At 45.8% G+C, this 19,481-nt stretch overlaps 1 protein-coding gene across 30 annotated transcripts in view; it reads left to right on the top strand.

The window, feature by feature from the left end:
• LOC125164466 (uncharacterized) overlaps window positions 1-19,481 on the top strand; it is an 87,055-nt gene that overhangs the window by 56,718 nt on the left and 10,856 nt on the right. For 23 of the 30 annotated variants that reach the window (XM_047857205.1, XM_047857212.1, XM_047857222.1 and 20 more), the window contains one exon: window positions 15,724-15,875. The exons of 1 other annotated variant lie outside the window; for it this stretch is intronic. In XM_047857205.1, the coding sequence (XP_047713161.1) occupies window positions 15,724-15,875 (152 nt within the window). Of the gene's footprint in view, window positions 1-3,575; window positions 3,712-4,176; window positions 5,004-15,723; window positions 15,876-19,481 lie in introns of those variants that run through there. 6 more of the 30 variants (XR_007151779.1, XR_007151780.1, XR_007151781.1 and 3 more) reach the window with 6 other exon arrangements.

Consider the following 19,481-nt stretch of genomic DNA (forward strand, 5'->3'; position numbering starts at 1 on the left):
TAAGTCGGCGGTGAGACTTGTGTTCTTGAAGAGCGAAGTTGGCCCAATTGGGTGGGGCTCAGTGTAACGGCTCCGCTCTCCACTAGGTGGCGCTGCTAGCCTGCTGGGGTGGATTGTTGCGGAGCTTGTAGGTACTCATGCGCATGCGTGGGAGCGGTGAACCTGCCTCCACGCAGCTACCCAGTGTGTTCTCCCGGATCAGCAATGGTGCACTGGTCCTCCGTCTTCAGCTCTCATCCACTCCCCGCTTTTCCACTCTCCGTGACCAGGTCCCAGGCAGTACCTCTCTCCCGAGTTTTGTCTCAGATGCAGCTGTTTTCCCTGGCCCCTTACTTCCGAAGGACTGCGGCTTTGTCCCGTTCTGCCCCTCTGCCGGAGGCTCTCACCGAGCAATGGCTGAATGAGCAATGGCCGAATGTCGGCTGCGCCCAGGAACACCCGCTGGACCCTGCTGCTGTTGGTGCCCTGAGACTGCAGCCAGGTGCCAGCCCGTCCCAGAAAAAGTTCGCGAGACAGTGTAGCAGCAGCGTCTCAGGGATTATGGAAAATCCCAACACACATCCGGCACCTGGCTTCACCCTTAATGACCTTGACCCAGCACCGGCGAATGTGGCCGCCTTCCGGGGTCTGCTGGGACCAGGTGGCTTCAACAGTCTCTCCCAAATGCCCTTCCAGCAGTGGAACCACTTTTCCCCGTGTGGCCCGAGAACCTCGCAGACCCCACTCTGTTCCTGGGGATTCGCCCTTCCCACCAGAGCACTGCCAGGTATGGAGCTGTGGAGTTGCAGCCTTTGCACTCCCCTTGTTTACAGTCTTAATGGAATTTAAACCCTCTCCTTTCTCCCTTTTTAGTTTAGTCCCTGTGGCTGTTTCCAATTTTCCACTTTCTCTCTAGCTGCTTTCGGGAAGGGGTGCTTTTCGCGTATTCTCCCTGCCTCCCCAGTCTCTGTCCTCTCTCCGCCCTCAAAAGCGGTTCTCTACCTTTTGCGGCTTCTTACTCCCCAAATTCACCTGTCTGCGCCGCATACCTGCTGAATTCTGTGGTTCAGGTCGTGCAGATTGTTGTGTTAATCCTCCAATCGGTTTTCTAGGTATGTAGGATGGTTTAGTGTTTGTCTGGCTGTATTTCACGGGCGTGAGACACACAAAAAGCTTCCATGCTGTTCAGCCATCTTGGATCCTCCCCCTACATCCTGTTCTGCCCATTTTTTAATCGGATTATTTGTTTTTTCGGTGTTGAGTTGTACAAGTTCTTTATATATTTTGGATACTAACCCTTTATTGGATATGTCATTTGCAAATCTCTTCTCCCATTCAACAGGTTGTCTTTTAGTGGTGCTGATTGTTTCCTTAATCTTTGACAAAGCAGGAAAGAGTGCCCAACATAAAAAGACAGTCTCTTCAAGAAATGGAGTTGGGAAAACTGGCCAGCCACATGCAAAAGAATATAACTGGACCACTTTCTCTCACTCTACACAAACATAAACTCAAAAATGGATTAAAGACCTGAATGTGAGACCTGAAACCATAAAAACCCTATAAGAGAGCACAGGCAGTAATGTCTCTGATATTGGTCTTAGCAACATTTTTCTAGATATGTCTCCTGAAGCAGGAGGGAAAAAAATCAAAAATAATCTGTTGGGAATACATCAAAATAACAAGCTTCTGCACCGTAAAGGCAGTGTTTTTTTAATGATCTTAATACTTTCAGACAATGAAGGCATGAAAATAAAGGGCAAAAATTAAAGTAAAACGCCTGGAAGAACAGAACAAGTGTTATGACGTTTTTCATAAATTAACTGCACAACGGCTAAGAGTTATCACTGAACAGCCTATGGTGTAGGTAGAACATTCTAATTTTAAATTCCTTCAAATAAGATATGGGCATTGAAAATACAGGTCCAGAATCAATTTATTTCATGGAAAGATAATTCAAATCAAACCTTTAATTGTTGGAAATGCGGAAGGGTTAAAGCCATCTAAAAATACAGAATAACAGTCTTCCTTTTGCACAAAGGTTAAGAAAGAAGATTGTGAGGTTCCTGAAGGGCTTGCTAATTTTTGACACCCCCTGCTTTCATTCCTGTCAATAATCCCGTGAGACATTTTTTTAACAGTGTTTTGAGACAAAGCATAAGAATAGTTAGATTTGAGTATTCACTGACAGTAGAACTTTCTCATATTAATGTAAATATTAACCAAAAAAAAGCAAACTTTAACTCCAGATGTGTCCAGACATTTATAGGCCTTTCCTGTGGGGTATCACTGTGTCACTAATAGTTTTTGTTTAATCCCAGGTGAAGAAGTACAGAATGTTACAAACAGAACAATGATTATCTATGTTCAGGGCCTGTAAACTCACTTCTGGCGAACAATGTGTGTGTGGAGACATTCTCTTTCTTGTTATTTCTGTTCTGATTATTGAAATTATATTTATTGCAATAATAACAATACATGCAATAAGTTATTACAATACATGTATTGCAAGAACTTACATTTATTGAAATGTTCTTTTATGTCTGTTGGATCTAATAATAGAAATAGGATTGATCATTTGTACGTTTTCAAAGGACATCAAGAGGTTGGCACACACACTTCAAAAGAGAGTGTTTTCACCAGGGGACGACTGGGAAGTGTTGCTCTGAAGGATGTGGTTGCCAGGAGGGAGGTGGAGGGCAGACCCCGGGTTCTGTTGGCAGGTAGGATGGGGTGGATGTCGCCTTGTGTATGTGGTAACATCTTTTCTCCAATGTAAGTTTCCCTCGCGTTTTGGATTCTTCTGTTTTCTCCAAAATCACTTTCTCTTTAGTGGGCACAGTGGTAAACGATCTGGCATCCCTGGCTCAGTGCCCAGAAGGCATCATTCCCAGGAGCAAATGATCCCAGCTTGAGGGGTGTGCTGTCGCCCCCTAGTGGCGGGAGACGCACTGCCACTCCATCACCAGGGGGATGGCCTTCCTGTCTCATTGCTCTGCAGCCAGAAAAACTCATGTCCCTTCTGATAAACATGAAAACCCCACACTCGTATCCTCCCCTCTTCCACCCAAGGATTCTTGGGAATCATTGAATTTGCTCCATATTTTCGTCAGGTGAGATTTGGTCCAAACCTCCTTGAAGGTCGTAATACAAAAACAACAATAAAAATTGTTTTTGTTTGTCAAATACAGATAATACCGGAGCCTTGAGTGTGCTTATGTGAGCAGCTACCTCACTTACAAGAGTCGTATTCCCTTATGGGGACACACCTTCCTGATTGCCCATTGGTATTCCAGGTCACGCTGAAGGTCCCTTGAACAATCCTGGGGACTTATTATTTTTAAAAAATGTGTACTTATTTATTTTGAGAGTGAGAGAGAGAACAGGAGCGCGTGTGAGTTAGGGAGGAGCAGAGAGAGAGAGAGGGAGAGAGAGAATCCCAAGCAGGCTCCGTGCTGCCAGCGTGGGATGGTGACCTGAGCCAAAGCCGAGTGGTTTTCTTACTATTTTACATTGTGGGGTATAAAGTGCAGTGATGTTAGCTTTTCATGGCTCTTGCTTCTCTCCCTTCCCTCCCTCTCTCCCTCCTCTTTCTATAGCTCGCCCTCGACCTGTCTGGTCTTGGGGACGGACCGTGATGTGCATCGTGATCCTGTAGCACTGAGTGCGTGCAGGCAAGTCAGGACAGCCACCTGGGTCACCTCCTGTGATCCACGTGCCAGTGGGAGGTGGGAGGTGAGTTTGTGGAGGAGGTGGGTGTGCAGGGAGCAAATGAAGCCCCACAGCTGCTGGCCACTGCGCTTCAGGGAGACCCCAGTCCTCCCCTGTTACCCTACGGTCTCCTGGGAAGCAGTGCCTGTGGCTCTATTTCCCTCTCCGTTTGTGTAGGGAAGGAAATGAGATGACACAGGGAGGGGCTGTTTGAAATGGGAGGCACTCTTGGTGTTACTGTCCTGGAGTGCTCTTACCCCATCCTGTTTGGGAGAGGGCTTTCTCTGTTTGCTTACTGCTGGGGGCTCATCTACAGAAATATCCGAGCAGGGGATATCCGGAGAAGGCACAGCGCGGCTCGGGCAGGAGCAGGTGCCTAGAGCACACCTGTGCTGATTCAGGAGTGTCCGGCTTAGGTGAAAGTTGGTGTTGTGAGACTGGGGCTGGGGCTCCTTGGCTTTGACATTGACCTCTGCCCGCCCACTGCAGCTGGGCTGCCCCTGGGGCAGCCCACAGGTCATCACCTTCAGCTATGACTCTGGGCAGGGAAGTCAGGACACAAGACGCCACTTTCCCCTCCGCTCCCGTTGGCAGCGTGCGCTTGAGGTCTGGGAGCTGCACGGGGCCGTCTACACGCACGGCTCCACCACCGGTCTGTGTTCCTGCCCCAGGCAGACGGGCTGAGGCGTCTGAAGCGAACGTGCCAAGGACCTTGACGAGTTCTGGCTGCACAGGCGCGTCCTGCCAGGCGGAGCAAAGATAGCAGGAAACTTTGTGGAGAATTTGGTGAGAAGTCCAGTAGAAGTGATCCTTGACGCCCCTCCTCCGCCTCCTCCCGGCCTCTTTATTTATCCATTTTTAACTTCTAGACATAACGGACATTTTTACAAAGGCTACACGTTGTATTTGCCAGGTTTTGATTGAAGCGTGATTTGCAGGACATGAAAAGCACAGATCCTGAACGTCCAGTAGGATGAGTTGACACATGCATTCACCTCTGTCACCCACATCGCCGTAAGATATGGGATGTCTCTACGGAGCCCCGAGCTTCCCCTTCGACTCTCTGCAACTCACTCCCCACCCGGCTGGATTCTGCTCATGATCTGGCCGTGAGGTCAGGACAAGTCCCTAGTAAGGCAAAGACCCTACGTTTTGTAATCTGATCAGTGTGTTCCTGTATTTTACTACCAGTAGTTCTGAACTGTCAGCTCACACAGCCTTCTATTGTGGTTTATTTTTCTTTCTTCTTTTATTTTTTAATTTTTTTAATGTTTTTATTTATTTTTGAGACAGAGAGAGACAGAGCATGAGCAGGAGAGGGGCAGAGAGTGAGGGAGACACAGAATCAGAAGCAGGCTCCAGGCTTTGAGCTGTCAGGACAGAGCCCGATGTGGGGCCCGAACTCATGGACCGTGAGATCATGACCCGAGCTGAAGTCGGATGCTTAACCGACTGAGCCACCCAGGCACCCCGGTTTATTTTTCAATAATAGTTCCCTACGACCTTTGGTGCAACAGTGGGCATTAGCCCCCCAGGAAGAGCGAACCCTGTTCCCTGGCTCAAGACAGGGAGGGAGGCACATGTGACCTGTCTTGTGCTTGGCCCAGTGCAGGGACTCCATAAATTTCCTTGAAACAGTGACTAAGAGTCAGTGCTGAGAACAAAGAAGGGCTTAATCATTTACTGGGCTCAGACCTTGCGGCTCACCTCTGGAGGTGAGCCGAGAGTCAGAGGCATCGCCTGGGCGGCAAGCAGGAGTCCCGGCTTGTGCAGCATGAGCACGGAGTCTGGGAAGGGTAAGCAGGCTGTGTTTGTCACGAGCTGGTGAGCCGCTGAAGTGAGGCGGGTGGTCTCCTGCCCTCACACAGAGGAGGGTCTGCTGCTTGGACACCTGGGGCCTGGCTGACCCTGGAGGGTCTGTCCCTACTCCAAACGCTTTCGTGTGCGAGCCCACCAGACCAGAGCCCACAGCGCAGCCACCTCCACCATCAGACTCTCACACTCGGGGCCACTGTGCACCTGCTGTATTAACCCCAGGGTAGGGTCCAGACAAGGAGGGTCCTGAAGCCCACTGGTTATTCAGACCACCCAGTCCTAAACCTGTGTCCCCCACCTCACCCACTCCTTCCCGTGGGAACCACCACAAAAACCCGTGCCCACAGTCCCCTGCACCTCTGCCCACTGACTGGCCCTGCTCCCCTCATGGCACAAGGGATGCCTTCTTCCTTTTGGGAATAGTAATACAACTCTGTTTACGATGGCACTCATCTCCTGATCAGTTGACCTCATCATTCCTGAATAACAATAAAACCTACCTTTTAAAAACATGGATGTAAACCAACTATTCATTTGCCCCTGGTTCCCCCACTTTGGAAGGGCTGGAGCTCAGGGGGAAGCTGTGACTGGTACACATTCTGCTCCAGGGAACAGCAGCATAAGGTTTGTGGAGGTGGCTGAAATCGTGGCGGAGGAAAGCCCTGTGCCGGACAAGAAGCTGAGGGCAGCCATCTCCTGGGACTCTCTCCAGTGGGCTGAGGGAGGCCGGAGAGACTTTCCCAGGAATGGGCTACTCCCACTTAGCTCTTAAAGGCAGAGACAGCAGAGAAAACCACAGAAGGATGAGTAGTCAAATTCTGGTTAAAATGGCCGTGGGACTTTGTGGGCTTTACACGTTCTTCGAGGAGCTCCGGGTCCGAGGCAATACAGCAGGTGGCAGCAGCCATGATGATGTCATAGTAGTGACAGTAACAAACACCCAGTGCAAGCATTCTGCCTGCCCTGTGCCAGACCCATGCTAACACCACCCCCCTATGGTGGTAACTCGTTACTACTGATAATAGTAACTAGGTGCTATATGGTTCCCTTTAACGAGGAGGGAAACAGAAGCACAGAGATGCAGTGATCTGTTCAAGCGCACGCAATGAAGGAAAAGCTGGGCTCTGAGCCCAGAATGGTGCCATCCACTTGTCTGCTCTGGAAGATCGGGGCTCCTCACACACAAGGCTTAGTCTGTGCTCACAATTTTAAACATTTGAGTCGAAACTTCAGTGGAACGAATGGAGAATTGCTAAATGGCTTTAATCCTCAAGTTTTTAGACTTGCTTTTATCTTGAAAAGCTTGTGGGGCTGGCCCACGATGCCCGGGGGACATGTTTCAACAGAATTGCAGGGTAGAGCCATGTCATATGAACGTGGAATTTCAACAGGGATGTGGTCCCTTGAGCAGGTAGACGGTCCCAGCTGGAACCACAGTCCCTGCCCTCACAGAAGTTGGAGGCTGTGGAAGCAGGACTGAACAAGGAGACACATAAACAGGACCATTTCAGATGCCGGCCAAGTGTCCTGAAGGAAACAAGCAGAATGATGTGATAGAGGATCCTGGGTGTGCATGCACATGGCGCTTAAGGTCCCATGAATTTTTTTTTAAAGTCTGTGTATTTTGAGAGCAGAGAGAGCGTGTGTAAGCGGGGAAGGGGCAGAGAGAGAAGGAGGGGGAGAGAATGAATCCCAAGCAGGCTCCATGGTGCTGTCCGCACAGAGCCCGATGTGGGGCTCGAACCCACGAACCGTGAGATCTTGACTTGAGCTGAAATCAAGATCAGACCCTCAAACGACTGAGCCACCCAGGTGCCCCAAGGTCCGATGAACTTAAGTCAATATATGGAGAATTCCTCCCTGAATGAATACTTGGCTGCTGGCTGGCAGGCGGGAGAAGGGAAGTCTAGGGGGACGCTACTGTGCACACGTGGTCAAGGACGGGAGACTTTCATCCTGCAGCACAAGGTGTGTAAATTTCGGCACCCAGGGTGGTCCAGGAACTCCAGCAAAACCCGGTCCCATCTGGAGGGTCCCAGTCCTTCCTTCCAACATGACTGGTAATTTACACCTTGTCCACAGGCCGCTCTAACGTAGGATGCCCCAAACGGAGCCAGCACCTTACTTCCCAAATCTCTTGCCACCTCTTTCCCCAAGCCCCGGGCTTCATGGAGGATGTGACCACACACCTGGGTATGAGTCACCATCGATGCCTTTCTCTCTCTCATCTCCCAGTTCAAGCCATGACTGATTCCTGTTCATCGTGTCTCCTGATGGTTCTGGGATCTGTCCCAGCCTCCCCATCTATAAGGGACAGACTCTACTACCTAGTTGGGAAGTTTGTCTTGCAAGAACCATTGAACTTTGTAGACTAACTCGGGTATTTCTGGATTAAAGACTTAATGTTTGTCTCTCACTATAGAACTTGTGAAAAGCATTTGGGGGTAAGGAGGACAGAGGCAGGATAGCACTTCCCCGGGAGAATTTTTGGGAGAGTCTGTGGTAGTGGTGTGGGCATGTTTCACGACTCCTGGAAAGGCGGCACCCTTAAGCAGCACCCCTTTCACGTTGCACATGCTGTTGGACTATAGACTCTTCCTGAAGAATTTGCTCTTGTCCAAAGCCAAGGCCAGTGCTCTGAACTGAGTGGTGAGGCCCCTGAGTGATGGCGTCTGTATTAGCTAGCAGAGTTGCATAACAAAGTCCCAGAGACTGGGGGGCTTAAACAACAGAAATTTATTTTCTTGAAGTTCTGATGGAGGTCTGGGGTTGCAGTATTGACAGGGCTGTTTCCTTCTGGGAGCATTGAAGGAAGGATCTGCTCCAGGCCTCTCTCTTTGGTTTGTAGGCGACCGTCTTGCCCCTAAGTCTGCACATGCTTTTCCTTCTGGATGTGTCAGTGTCCTAATCTCCTCTTAGAAGGACACCAGCCATATTGGATTAGCACCCACCCTGATGGCCTCATTTTAACTTAATTCCCTCTTCAAAGACTGTAAGTAGTCACATTATGAAGTGTTGGGAGTTAGGACTTCAACATATGAATTTGGGGAGAACACAATGTAGACCACAAGAGTATCCTCGAGGAAACCCTGGTGGCCGGTGTGGCTGGAACAGAGCAACTGAAGTAGAGAGGCGGGAGGTGAGGCCAGAGGTAGCTATGAGCCAGTCTCACAGTCCCTACAGCTTGTGGTAATTACTTGAGATGTAAAGAGGGATGGGAAACCATTTTAAAGGTTTGAGGAGGGAAGTGATGTGATCTCACTGTGCCTGCTGTGTGGGAGATGGGCAACAGTGGCCCCCAGTGTCAGCCCGGAGAGCAGTGATGGTAATTCCGGCAGCCCAGGTGAGAAGTGATGGCAGTGGCAGGTAAACGTCCAATGCAGGGTTTATTTTGCAGGTAGAGGCAGTGGCACCTGCCGATGGAGAACATGGGATGAGAGGCGTTAGAAAAATATTTTTTGGTCATGCCCAGCTGTGGGAGTGGTGGCTTCACAGCCTGAGATGCGGCCTCCAGGGGAGGGGTGAGCTGGGGAGATGCAGGGCCAGGAGTTTACTTTCAGGCACCAGGAGTGAGATTCTCAGGACTGTATCCAGAAAAGATGTGCTCGAGACTGGAGTTCAGCGGGGTGGCTGGAGCTGATGATACAAATGTGTAAGTCATCCCAAAATTGACCATCTGGGGGCACCTGAGTGGCTCAGTTGGTTAAGTGTCTGACTTCAGCTCAGGTCATGATATCATAGTTTGTGAGTTCGAGCCCTGCGTCGGGCTCTGTGCTGACAGCTCAGAGCCTAAAGCCTGCTTCGGATTCTGTGTCTCCTTCTCTCTCTGCCCCTCCTCCACTTGTGCTCTGTCTCTCAAAAAATAAATAAATATAAAAAAAAATTCAAAATTGACAGTCTTTAGCACCCTAAATTCGAGAAAGATTATCTAGGCAATGAAACTTGTTAGAAAAGATTTACATTTGAATGATATTTGATCAGTGCCTGAATGTATCGTATGGACTTTGGGGTTCAGAATTTAATATTCAAGGACACTGTGGGGGCTGAGAACTTTTGGTGGGATGTATAGAAGTCCTCAGTGGTTGTCACCTGCTGCCTGGTGACCTATTCCTGCCCAGGGGAAACTGTATATTAACATCTTGCCAGAACTCCATTTCTGCTCTGTTCCTCCCCTACCCTAGCAACATCTCATTGAGGTAAACCGAGGGCAGCACCCTAATTCTGAGAGTCCTCTGCAGATTAGCAATTCTGGGAGAGACTAAGTCAGAGCCTGGACAGCCTGCACACTTCCTGCAAGGTGGAAAGCAGGCAATTTTTCTATTTTTTCCCAATCTACTTTGTGAAGTAGCCTCTTTCTGTCTTCAAGCCAAGATGCTATAGCAAGGTGAGTGGTTTGTCCCTGGGTGAATTCAAACTGTCTTTATCTTTCCTAAACATTTTTATTGGGCAAAATAAAAGAGGAACAGTCTTATTTGCATCATAATAAACTCGGTATAGGTGGCAGGGGACGTTCTCCTTGACACTTCCTGGCTTCCTGACTGCTCAGGCTCCACACCAGATCTGCGCCCCATCCCCAGACTTCTGTGGGAAGCCAGATCAGAGTGTGAATCTACTCATGGGGATTGGAGAAGACCCCAGGGGTTGTCCCATAACCCCTGCTGAGGCTCAGAGAAGGGAGCTGACCTGCCAGGTCCCATTACGGGGAGAGGGAGTGTGAGCCACATGATCAGAATCGGTGCTGTCGCGTACTAGCTTTGAGACCCTGGGCAAGCCCCTCAACCTTTCTGTTTCTTGGTTTCCAAATTCTCAAAAGAAGGATACAGACAATAGTTCTTCTATGATAATGGTAGCTCCTTCACAGGATCATTTGAGGATTATAAGAGATAATGGTGGTGAGGTTCTTAGCACAGCTGGGGCATCCAGATGGTAGCCCTGGAGGCTCCGTCATCATTTTAGGAGACTTTTGAGGTTTTTGTGCCCAGCTGCGATGTTCTTGCACACACCATCCTTCTGTGAGTCGTACTTAGATCTAATCCCTAAAGGCAGGGCTCCTTACAGATGTATTAGGGTGGTGTGCTGGCCACAGGCTATGCAGTCGGCCAGGCCAGTGCTGCTGTTCCACATTGTATAAATGACACCTGCCCTTGTCACTCTACTGTGTGACAGGATCATAAGCAGTGGGCAGAAGCCTAGCGTGGGCCCTAGATACTGACTTGGGGCTTAGGAAGTTCAACATAATTCACATACCTCCAATGACACATCTTTATTGAAATGCCAGAATTCTGTGTAACACTAAGAATGATACAACAAAATAAAAAGATGTATGGTCTCTGCTCTTGGTTTATTCACTATTTGTATTCGTTTGACTTCCCAGAAACATTAGGAAATAAATCATTTGGGATGTCAAAGATTTTTGGATAGATGGAAGTCTAACCCTGAGAATTGAATTTCAAAGATTTAGTCATAACATTTTTGTGTGGAAAACTGGATGGGTTACAGTTTCATTTCAATACCTTCTTAAATAGACACCACTGTATGTTAATTCAACTTTTTCTTGCACAATTAAATAATTCATTATGATTATACATTATTGTTCTATTGATGCGTAGGGTTCTGTGTGCCTATAAAGATAGTCTCACGGGGCCCCTGAGGGGGTCAGTCCATTGATTGTCTCACTCTAGATTTAGGCTCAGGTCATGATCCCAGGGTCATGGGACCCAGCCCCAAGTTGAGCATGGAGTCTGGAGCTGAGTAAGATTCACTTTGTCTCTCTCACTTTCTCTCTCTCAAAAAAAAAAAAAAAAAAAAGTCTCACAGCAATCATCTTTCTGAGTTCTTAGGTCTGTTCTGCATATCGTTTGGAAGGAGGCCCAGAGAGAGGAAGACAGAGAATCTCAAGCATGCTCCACACTGTCAGCATGGAGTCTGACGTGGGGCTCAAACCCACAAAACCATGAGATCATGACCTGAGCTGAAACCAATAGTTGGATGCTTAACCAACTGAACTACCCAGGCACCCCTATTCTGTATATTGGTCTATTTCCTTCTTCATATCCGTGCTCACAGACACTGCTTGCTTCAGGTAGAACAGCTTAAAATCTGCTTAAATGTGCTTTAAAGAAGTGTTTGAAACTTTATGTTGTTCACCTTCTCTGTCTTTTTCTATGGTTCCTGATATTTGTGACATTCTTAGAACAATCTACCTTATATCAAGATCACAAAGGTATTTTAATTGATTTTTTTCTTTACATTTGAACCTCTGTGATAATTGGAGTCTATTTTGACAGAAGGAATGCATTGGGAATCACGTTTTGTTTTTCAGGTCAGATGTTTACTCGGTTTCCTTAAACTAGTGATTAACATGTCTGAATTTCCCCCTTTGCTTTCAAATGCTGAATTCTCACCTATGTGGCTGAAACTCTGTTCCTTTTGTTTTCACTAAAGCACCTCTTTCTTCACTCTTCCTCACTGTTTAACTTCTGTATGGTAGCTGTTCTTTTAACATATATCAGGGCAAGCCTCATCACCCTCCTTTTTATTATGCTCCTAGCTAGGGTCATAGTTCTATCTAGTTCCCAATGAACTAAAAGAAATGACACTCAAGCCGTTTTCAGAAAGCTCATTTGGATTTTGATTGGATTGAATTAAATTTATATATTCATGTAGGGAATAGGTAGTTTATAATATAATGTCTCTTTAACATGGAGGAAATTGTGCCCCTGACGTGTAAGTGTTCTTTATTATCTGCAGGATAGTTATATCCTTTTATCCATCCAAGTTATGCAAATGTATTTTATGAATGTTGTAGGTATTTTATGGATTTTATGGTTGTCGTTAGATGTGGTGGTGTAATTTGGTTTGGGACTTTATTTGCTACTGTGATTGGGACATTTTGTGCGTATGGGAAGAGGCTACACCCGCAGACACAGAAATTGAAATATTTGATTTATAAAAAATTTTCAGCCTCTGTAGATTTAGACTGGGTAAGTTGGAAAAGCTTGACAAGACCTAATGGCGGCGGGGGGGGGGGGGAGTGGTACATGGAGAAAGACAAACATTAATGCTCTCCCAGTGGGACTGTGAATTCATGCAAATTTTTCTATGGAGCCTTTGACTATACACATATTTATAATATGCATACCATTTGACTTAGCAATACCAATTCTAGAAATTCATCCAAAGGAGTATACTGGACAGTTCACAAAAAGTATGTCCAAATATTCATCATGTTATTGTGCATAACAGTAGAAAGTTGGAACTAATGTAAGTATGTGTCAGGAGATTTATTAAATAAATCATGATATAGTCTTAGGATGCAATTTCTTGCAGCCATAGAAATGGTAACGTATCTAAATGTATATGCATACATTTACATATCTACATGGAGAATTGTCCTTGATTGGTTATTGAATGAATAAAGCAGGTCTTGATCAGCATATATTCTGTGGTACCACTCGGAAAATGTGTGTATAAATATGTTCTGTGTCTGGAGAGATGTTAAACATCTAATTGGAATTTCAGTCCACTTACACTCTCTTTTTCATACTCTTCTAACTTTTATACTTTTTAAAAAAGCTTGAATCATTTTAAACTCTCTTCCACTCCCCCTTCCCCCCCCACCCTATTCCCCCAGAATAAAGTTATATCATTGTAAAAACAATAAAAAAATTAAAAGTTGCTAATGTGTCCTAAAGTAAAGTGCTGGAAATAAAGAGTAGCTTGGAATAACATTTAGGTCAAAATAAATAGTCCCTAGAGGGCACTTTTCTCTCCTAACTCACAATAGCTATTGTTTAAACTTGCGTTCTAGGCAATGGACTGACGACTTTAGATGACTGATGTCATTCAGTCTCAGGACTGGCTGTGTCAGCTGGTATATTGTTTCTCCTTGCAGGAGCGGGAGGGTGCCCACAATTGTGGGGTGCAGCACACAGCAGGTGGGGCAGAGCAAGCTTGCGTGAGGGGAGCCCCACTCAAAATACCAGTGGGGAGTGTGTGGCCTTCCACATCCACTTTTTCTACAACCCAGTTTTCCTGCTTCTCCTGTCTGGAAACAGCCTTCATGTCCAGCAGCACGAGATTTAGAAAGCATTTTTTTTTTATTTTTTTAATTTTTTTTTCAACGTTTATTTATTTTTGGGACAGAGAGAGACAGAGCATGAACGGGGGAGGGGCAGAGAGAGAGGGAGACACAGAATCGGAAACAGGCTCCAGGCTCCGAGCCATCAGCCCAGAGCCTGACGCGGGGCTCGAACTCATGGACCACGAGATTGTGACCTGGCTGAAGTCGGAGGCTTAACCGACTGCGCCACCCAGGCGCCCCTAGAAAGCATTTTTATAGAGGGGATCGTTCAACTCCTGGTTTCAGGGTTGTGAGTTCGAGCCCTACATTGAGAGATTACTTTAAAAAATAAAAATCTTAAAAACACATGTTCTAGAAATTGATAAATTACATGTACAGTTTTCATAGAAAAAGTGCTAGGAATGGATGATGTGAAAATTTATTTTGTTAGTAATTTTCAAAATTGAAAAAGCTATGCAAATACTGCCTGAGTAGACATAGCGGCCCCAACTGGGCTTAAAATATTAAACATAACGCGAATCGATCTCAGATCCTTCTTTTCATTTTTCTTGTTTGTTTTATTTCTTCCATTTCTTTTCTTATCACAAAAGCAATTCATGCTTAACATAGGAAAGAAATCTGAAAATATACATTGAAGGAGAAACCTGAGAACACCTGTAACCCAATCCTTCCAGGAGGACTATTATTTCATGAATATTCTGTTGGAACCTGTTTTGTACATATTTATTATACTTAAGTAAAAGCGACATCTTACTATTTATGCTCTTTTGTGACCAGTGATGATTTATCTGCTGCATTTTCTTTTATTGGATGTTTGGTTTGTATCTTTAAAAAAAAATTGCTCTGTCAGTTGGTTAAGCATCTGACTCTGGCTCAGGTCATGATCTCACAGTTTGTGGGTTCGAGCCCTGTGTTGGGCTTTCTCCTGTCACCACAGAGTCTGTTTCGGATCCTCTGTCCCCCTCTCTCTATGCCCCTCCCCTGCTCTCTCTTTCTGTCAAAAATAAACATTAAAAACATAAATTAAAAAATTGCTCTGATTAAAGTTAGCACAGGGAAATGAAAGCAATAAAAGGGCAAAGGGGGACGGGGCGCCTGGGTGGCGCAGTCGGTTAAGCGTCCGACTTCAGCCAGGTCACGATCTCGCGGTCCGGGAGTTCGAGCCCCGCGTCGGGCTCTGGGCTGATGGCTCAGAGCCTGGAGCCTGCTTCCGATTCTGTGTCTCCCTCTCTCTCTGCCCCTCCCCCGTTCATGCTCTGTCTCTCTCTGTCCCCCAAATAAATAAACGTTGAAAAAAAAAAAAAGGCAAAGGGGGAATTAAAAAACAGGAAAAAAACTTAAAATTCTGAAAAACTAACGAAAATAGTTATAAAACCCAGGTAAGATGATGACGCTAATGATAAAACTAATCGGTAGCGCACCAAAGTTACCAAGACTGGGCAAACCAGAGACTGGGGAGATTTGTTTCTGACAAATTAATGTTTAAAGCTGCTTGGTTTTGTTCACATTGCTTCTCTCTCTCCCTCTCTCTGTAAAATATATTATATGCTCTGGGGCGCACTCTCTGGCTCCAAAAGGCTCAGAGTCTACCTGGCCAGAAGACTCGTTTTCCAGGAGGGGCCCCCCAGCTTCAGAGAGTAGACTCTCCCTCGTCTGTAAGAGGCCAAGAGAGTCTCCCTTCTCCCCATCCTCATCCTCTCTCCACTCTGGCATCCCTATAGCAGCCAACGTTGTTTCGTTTGTTTGTTTTTGTTTTTAGCATGACTCTGTTCTGGGGAAGCTCGGCCTTCTCCAAGAAGTGCTCACTGAGTTTAGTGTGGATTGGGGGCTCTGGAGGGAGCCACTCTCCCCTCTCCCCACACAGGCCCGGCCTCTCCCTCCTGGCCCGAGAAGGCCCAGAGGAAGCCTGGAGGCATGCTGAGGCCGCTGGGGAATGCACTGTCCACCCCCACACCCTCGGCCTGCCCACACCAACGAGGTCTTAAAGATGTGCAAACATCAGGGGCACCCTTGAAGGGGAAGATGAGTCATTGCTGGCTCGGGCCTCCAGGTGTGTCTGGGGAGCATCAGGCACTCCAGCTGGGGTATGACATTGCTTATAGTCCTGCTCCTGACACATCTGCTTCACTTTCTCCCAGCTTCATGGTGTCGCCGAAGGAAGCTGATGGTGGTCACGTGTGGCTCTGGAGTTCTCAGGGAGAGTGTCAGAAGAAATATCCTGCCTCCACACTCTATCAAGAGGGCTTCTTTTGTTCTGATAACTGTGTGGGCTCCAGCGGCAGATGTGCGGGTAAAGAGCGTCTCTGGTATCAGACTTGGATATCTGTCAACCGGAGATAGTAGCAGGCCTAGCCAAAGCTAGACTTACAGGTATGCCAAGTAATGGCGTCTTCCCAGCTCCAACAGCTCTGGAGAATTCTGGAAAGAGGCAGGCAATCCAGGAAGTCAGTGTCTGGTTTCTCCAGCATGCAGGAACCTGGCCACTGCACTGCTGATGGGGCCAGACCCACCATTTCCAGAGATGAACCGGCAGGTGTAAAGAAAGGCTCAGGTTTCAAGACACAGTGGAAAAGATCTGAGAGTGATCTTGAGGCTTGGTTTGGCGATCAGCATGGCATGACTCTGAGCCCCAAATTTTGGGGTCTGAGGCTTTTGAAAATAATGTTGAGAGAATATTTTTTTTTATTATAAGGGAAATAAACCAAAGACGGCATATAAAAATGCAAATAAAAAAAGCAGTAACAACTTTAAATCTAACTACACGGCAGCTCTGTGGATGAGTTAAGAAAAAAGGAAAAATGTATTTCTTCAACAAATGTTTATTCAGTTTCTAGTTTCCTCTATATTCCAAACACAGTATTAAGCACCGGGGATACAGCAGAGAACAAAAAGGACAAAAGTGCCTGCCATCACAGAGCTTACATCCCAGTGTGTGGGAGAGAGGGAGACAGGAAGACAAGCATGGGTGAGGAAATCATCAAATAGTGTTATGGGATGAATGGCATCCCCCAGAATGCTTATGTTGAAATCCTAACCCCCAGGACCTCAGAATGTGACTGTATTTGGAGATGGGGCCTTTAAAAGGTGATTAAGTTAAAATGAGGCCCATAGAGTGGGTCTACCCCATTATGAGTGGTGTCCTCATGAGGAGAGGAAATATGGCCACAGGAAGAGATATGAGCACACAGAGAGAAGGCCATGTGAGGACCCCACAAGAAGGTGACCATCTACAAGACAAAGAGAGTGGTCTCAGGAGAAACCAATCCTACGGCACCTTGGCTTTAGATTTCTGACTTCTGGAACTGTGAGAAATACATCCCTATCGTTGAAGTTACCCAGTCTGTGGGACTTTGTGATGGCGGCTCTAGAAAACGAATGCAAATAGTTTATAAGATGTTAACTGTAATGGAGAATAGGGAACAAGGTCAGGGGTATGGGGCCATGCACATCTGTGGGGGAAGTATATTCCAGAAGAGGGTGCCAAGGCCCAGGGTGGGAGGGGGCAGGAGGCAGGTGAGGAGGGGGAGAGCAGCCAAGTCAGAGCTGTATGTGCAAAGATTTTGGATTTGCTCTGAGTGAATCCATTTTGGTAATTAATAAAAGTCCTTTTGGTTTTCTTTATTGGGTTTATGAGATAGTAAGTTAACTAGATGGATGATAGATGATAGACAGGTAGATGATAGATTACATCACATTTAAGAAAATTTGACTTAGGGGAGCCTGGGTGGCTCAGTTGGTTAAGCATCCAACTCTTGATTTTGGCTCAGGTCATGATCTCATGGTTCTTGGGATTGAGCCCTGCATCAGGCTATGTGCTGACAACATGGAGCCTGCTTGATATTCTCTCTCACTTTCTCTGCCTCTCCTCTGCTCGCATACACCCTCTCTCACTCGAAAGAAAGAAAGAAGAAAGAAAGAAAGAAAGAAATATAGAAAGAAAGAAAGAAAGAAAGAAAGAAAGAAAGAAAAAGAAATTTTGACTTCTATGATATTGAATTTATAAATTTCTGAATATGCTATTCCTTTGTATTTATAAAAACCTTATTTTGTGTCCTCACTAAATTTTAAATTTTATTCATATGCTTCTTACACATCCATTATTAAGTTTCTAAATATTTTCTGTGTTAATATTGTAAATGATCTCTTTTTCCACTGTAATTTCAAAGAAATCGATTAACCTTCTTCTCTGTTGGTTCCCTATTGTGCACAATGCTCTAATTACCAATTTTCACTATAGCCTTTACTACCCAATTTTACTTGAGAATATCACTTTTCTTTCACTTAGGTGTGTGTTCATTGATTCATCATGTTTACATGATGTCTCCTGATTTCCAGCTATAAAAGCAGGGAGGTGGGGGAGAGCATCAGCCGACATTTCCTTCCCTTCCTTCCCATCATTCACTAGTTGTAGAATTTCTCATTTCATCCTCTGTAACATTTGCAGTGGGTTCTACACCTGTCCTCACTCTGTGTTCTTCTATGGTTCTTCCATTATACCAGCTCACCGTTCACTCCAACACCTGTACCCTACACTGCATCTTTCTTGCCTTTGGCTGAACTCAGTCCTCCAGCACACTTTCCCAAGTGGAGCTTCTCACTGGAGCTATCCTTCTTGAGTCCTTTTGTGTTGAAAAATGCCCATTGCATTTATAATGGAAGGGCAAGTATTTGAGTAAAAACCCGCATGGGCTCACATCTCCTCTTCTTGAGGACTTTGCTGGAATTGCTCACCATCTTCTAGTGTTGAAGGCTCCTTTGTACAGGTCTGGGCCTTCCTGATAATATTGGCAACTTGATTGTTTCACCTTACTATTCTGAATATTCTTTATATTAAAAATCCAGGAATTGTATGGAGATATTAATTTGTTATTGATTGTTCTGTGTCAGATTTTCTTAGGATACCACTTCAGTTTAGTAGACTGGAGTCTTATCAGCTGAAAATCCTTTTTAAAATCTTATCCTTAAAGTGTTTCCAATTGCTTCTCAGAGTCACTGATTATGTGAATGCCAACTCTCTTTTCTCTTCCATGTCTGTCATTTCTTCCTGCTCATCCACATGAACTCTGATGTATTTCCATAACATTTAACCCATGGTACTCCATCCTGTTCCATCGTCCTCTGCTCTTTTTCCAAAACTGTGCTGTCTCTTCTGTGTGCCTCCATTCTATTGTGGTTTTATTTCCTTCTTTCACTTCCTACCTTTGTTCTATAAGCTCAGATTTCTTATCTTTTCTTATCTCAGAATACCTTTTCTGAGTTAATGTGTCTCTGATTTGTGTTCTACCCCTGTTTCAAAACAAGTAATTTCTTCGTCCTCTTTATTAAGTTATGGTGCTCACTAAGTCAGAATTTTTATCCATTTCATGGTGATATTTTCAGTTGGGGGTTACTATTTTAACATTTTTTTCTCCTGTTCCTTCCTCACTTAAAAAATTTTTTGGGGGGGCGCCTGGGTGGCTCAGTCGGTTGAGCATCCGACTTCAGCTCAGGTCATGATCTCACGGTTCGTGAGTTCGAGCCCCACATCGGGCTTTGTGCTGATGGCTCAGAGCCTGGAGCCTGCTTCAGATTCTGTGTCTCCCTCTCTCTCTGCCCCTCTGCCACTCACACTCTGACTCTCTCTCTCAAAAATAAATAAACATTAAAAAAAAATTTTTTTTTGGTAATATCTTTGGAAAGGTTAGGTTTGGTTTCTGTTTGATGGTGACTCATCTTTGTCCAGGTGAAATATTCTTGGACTCTCTGTTTTTAAGAGGCTTTTGTAGGGAGTAGACAGAAGTGGGTTTCAGGGCACCAGGAATCCTCCCTATGACACAAGATTATAGAAATGAATACAATCTTTCAATGGCTAATCCACCAGGATGACATACCATGTGCCATCTTATAATCAGACTCA

Source organism: Prionailurus viverrinus, chromosome B1, assembly GCF_022837055.1.
Source record: "Prionailurus viverrinus isolate Anna chromosome B1, UM_Priviv_1.0, whole genome shotgun sequence".
Lineage (NCBI taxonomy): Eukaryota > Metazoa > Chordata > Mammalia > Carnivora > Felidae > Prionailurus > Prionailurus viverrinus.